A 4,105-nucleotide genomic window follows, 5' to 3' on the forward strand; every position below is an offset into this window, starting at 1 on the left:
AAATCATCAAAGAAAGGGAAATACAGTGTTCGAATAAAGGACATAATACATCGTGTAGCATAGCTCTCAACGAATGTAGTCCTATAAGTAAATGAAGAAAAAAATTGTGTAATAAATTGCCTCCGACAGGATTCGAACCTGCGACCTCTCGCTGTCAAGGCGAGCGTCATACCATTAGACCACAGAGGCTTCATGGTTCAACAGATTCAAATACTTATTTCATATATTGATAAGAATATATATAAAATACGTCAAACATTTCTTTGTTGTTTGTCTCTGACACACACTATTCCTTATAAAAATGTATACATACATAAGCCTAACAGTATATACGGGAGGTATACACATTTTGAACTGACTTTTCGGCATTTTGAAAAAAAAAATAAATAAAACTTCGTGCCGTAATCATAATGACAATAAGCAGGAGAAAAACAAATTGCTTTCAATTTAAGATGTATATAAATATTCGATATTAATTTAGAAAATGATGACTGGCCGGGCACATTCGTCTGTATTAAACTAAGTTGAATGTATTTTAATTATAATCTTTTGACATAATGCCCAAATTATATTCTAATGTTCTAAACCAATAGAGTATGAAAATCATAATATCTATTACGGCGAATGAGGAGGTATACAACTTAAATAATTATTGACTTTATCATCCTGGCACAATCTAATGCAGTATTTTTTTTTAAATTGATAAAAAATATTAAATAAACTGAGTATTCTTAAATTTTAAGTTGAATATTGTATAATATATTGTGAATAAATATAATTAAGTGCCTATATATAAATCTGTCACATGTATGCACAATATATATAAATTATATATTTTATTCATAAATTATATTTACAAAAATATCTACATTCATAAAATAAATACGGCTACATAAATTGGTATATTTTTAGGACACACGTTATCAATGTGTTTCACAAAAACTAAAAATAAAACTATTGGCTATTATGTAAGTGAGTCCGAGATTGTAAACATTTTCTATCCATGTGGACACCCTTGGGTTTACCTTTCTTAAGCTGTTGCATAATACGCATTCGACAATAATCTACCTATTTAATGTATCGTATTAGGTTATTTCAGGATGTTATTTTTCAAAAATCTTCACCCTTTAACGGAGAATTGCTCGGCTTCATTTGAATGTACTCTTCTCCTCCGCATCGCTTTATTCTCCTTGTACTGTCATCTGAAGAAATCCTAGTCACTGACGTCCCTTCGCGCTTGATAGTAGTTTTATAATCGTTCACCGGTGCTCGTTTAAAACATTTACAACTTAAGTACATTATGAAATATCTTCTGAAGTTCTTGCTCATCATACATAACGCAATGGGGTTAATTGTTGAATTCAAAGAACCCATTATAATTGCAATCATAAGCAAATGTGTATATGCCTTTTCGTTTTCAGCATATTCTTCTTCTGTTATAAACTCCGATTTCAAACTGTAGACTACGTACGGCAACCACAATATAGCGAAAAGTAACACAAGTACCATTATTATCAGTGCTAATCTCTTCCTGTCTTGCACTTGCCGGGATACTTGCCCGTCACCGGGCATCTGCATCGAACTTCGATACAAGATGAAAGCGATTCTAATGTAGAAAACACATAGCAAGAGTAAGGGGAGTACGTACATTAACAGCATGCGTATTGATTCGAAAATACGCGCCTCGTTTGTATTATGTTCGACATGGTGACAAGAGGAGGTTCCATTTGATTCTGGCACCAGATCGCTCAGAAAAATCATAGAAGAGGCGGCGGCTATGGAAACCATCCAGATAATAACGATAGTGACGGCTGTGCGGAATCGTGATGACTTGCGTTCCATGGGCTTAACGATCGCTTGATAGCGATCAACGCTCAGAGCCACTAGCGTAAAAATCGAGACGCCCATCGACATTACCTGGGTGAAATTCACAAAAATACATGTAGCATGGCCTAGAGTGAAATCCCCATTATTTATATCATATATTGTATTTACTATCACCGATACAGTAAGCATGAACAAATCCCCGAATGCCATATTGCAAATAAGCGCGTTCGGAATTGTACGCATTGACGCATTTGAGAGCACAACGACCATCAGTAACGCGTTTCCAATGATACCTGTTATGCCAACAAACAGATTGAAGGCCAATAATGTTATGGCGGATGGCTCCATGTCTGGGTCGGCATCCACTATAAATATTCTGAAATGAAAAATGATTAACTTTGTAATTTAGCATAAGATTTATTCATTTTTTTTGTAAAATATAGGCCTAATATATATTATATATAGGCCTATATATATATATATATATATATATATAAATCATTAAAGAAAGGTAAATACACTGTTCGAATAAAGGCTGTCTCTTATACACATCTAGATGTGTATAAGAGACAGATATTAACCTAGCACAAAATAATTCCTTAATCGCATTCAGTCGATATAAAGCCTATCGATTGTGCTTTTTTTTTTATTTGTTTGTATTATTTTTATTTTTAGTATTATTGTTATTATTATTGTTGTTGTTATTATTATGAATAATAATACTATTGTTATTACTAATATTATACTTATTCGATACTTTAACACGACACTCATTAGTTATGTTTCCATTGTGCGTTAAATTACTGCGTGCCTGGGATCATTAGGTGTTTCTATTTTTCAGGTTTGGTCTCATGCATATAATGGTAGCAAATTTGAAGGATATGACGATGAATGTTATAATCAATGCTGGTCTTAAAGATATTGTCCCCAACCCTACATCTCCATTCTTACGTAAGATGAACGTGTTGTACATTATGCATATTTTTATTAGATCTTTAACAATTTGTCTATGAAGACAAAATCAATCATGATGATTATGAACGCAGGCTCCAAGAAGGGGCTTATGTTCGGCCATCATACATTTTCCTCCCGGCAGTGTCATGGTTCGGCTGAACCCCTTTTCTCGAGAGCGACTCCCGCCCCCTCTGATATACTTGGTATCAAAATCCATCCAAAAATGATTGTATTCACACATGGCCTACATACTAGAATGCTTCAGCTCAAGGGGCTTTGCTTCTGACCCCACCACCACCATCACAAAAGATTTTTCTTGGACATCACTATGGTGTCAAACGAAATTTAGACCCCCGAATCTCAATGGAAACCCGTCCCATGACGATGATAAAAATCATATAAAATAATTTTGAAATTAACTTGTTCATTCTGTAGTAACATACATCTTGAGCATAGACATTATTGAATTAAAAAAATGTGTACCCTGATTTTTATACTAGGCCTAGATAATGATAAAAGAAATAATAAAACACTTCCAGTGACACGTGTTTCTTTCATTCGCTGTAAACTTATGGGTAAACATTTCTTAAATGCACTAATTTCTATGTTCAAGAGTGGCGGATCCAGCGGGAGGGGGGAATGAGGGCCCGTGCACTCCCTCCCCCCGTTAGTCAAGCCGAAAAATAAAAAAGAGGGAGAAAAATTTTAGTTAAAGAGGGGAAAAAAGGAGTGCACCCATGAGTCCAATGGCGATCCAGCAGTGGGCGAAAGGAAAGCTCGATTATTTACCACTTATTTACAATAACCATGGTGAGGCTGAGGTGGGCGTGCCGACGTGAATTTCATTCTGTGCACCCCCCCCCTCCCCACACCGTCAGAAATTCTCTGGATCCGCCCCTGTCAAGTTAATAATCTTCATGCTCAGAATGAGCAAATTAATTTCAAAAATGTTTCTTATGATTTTGGGGTATTTTACAATTAATACATCTTTAAGAACTTTTGATTCCTAGAGTAAGGGCATGGAATGAGTGATTCTGATGATTCATTAATTATTTTTATCGGAACTACTGTATTCGAGTATCTCCGATATATCAGAATTTTGCAGATTTTCATCAGCTGTAGAAACTTCCTAGAAAGTCTTAGCTAATCATTTTTAATTGTTTGATTATAGATCCTAATGACACCGCATTGATAAAAAGTTGGCGGGCTGTGCGGCCTTATTTACTAGTCTGTCGACTTCAGTACTCGTTCATCGCTGCGGGAACAGTGGTTATCATGTGGTATGTTGTTGGCAAGCCTCTCCAGAATCAGGTTAAGAATATTC

At 35.2% G+C, this 4,105-nt stretch overlaps 1 protein-coding gene and 1 non-coding gene across 2 annotated transcripts in view; both read right to left on the reverse strand.

Annotated features, from left to right (window-relative positions):
* Positions 1-117: 117 nt before the first annotated feature.
* On the reverse strand, positions 118-189 carry Trnas-uga. The gene has a single exon. It is a non-coding gene; the product is annotated as a tRNA-Ser (tRNA).
* The window catches only part of LOC117108972 (bombesin receptor subtype-3-like), a 13,864-nt gene continuing 9,898 nt past the window's right edge, over positions 140-4,105 (reverse strand). The window contains exon 2 of the mRNA XM_033251176.1: positions 140-2,203. Coding sequence (XP_033107067.1) covers positions 1,111-2,175 — 1,065 coding nt within the window. The 5' untranslated portion in view covers positions 2,176-2,203 and the 3' untranslated portion in view covers positions 140-1,110. The remainder of the gene's footprint in view (positions 2,204-4,105) is intronic.

Source organism: Anneissia japonica, unplaced genomic scaffold (genome assembly GCF_011630105.1).
Source record: "Anneissia japonica isolate Jap-2015-1 unplaced genomic scaffold, ASM1163010v1 scaffold987_len1640505_cov201, whole genome shotgun sequence".
Classification (NCBI taxonomy): Eukaryota; Metazoa; Echinodermata; class Crinoidea; order Comatulida; family Comatulidae; genus Anneissia; species Anneissia japonica.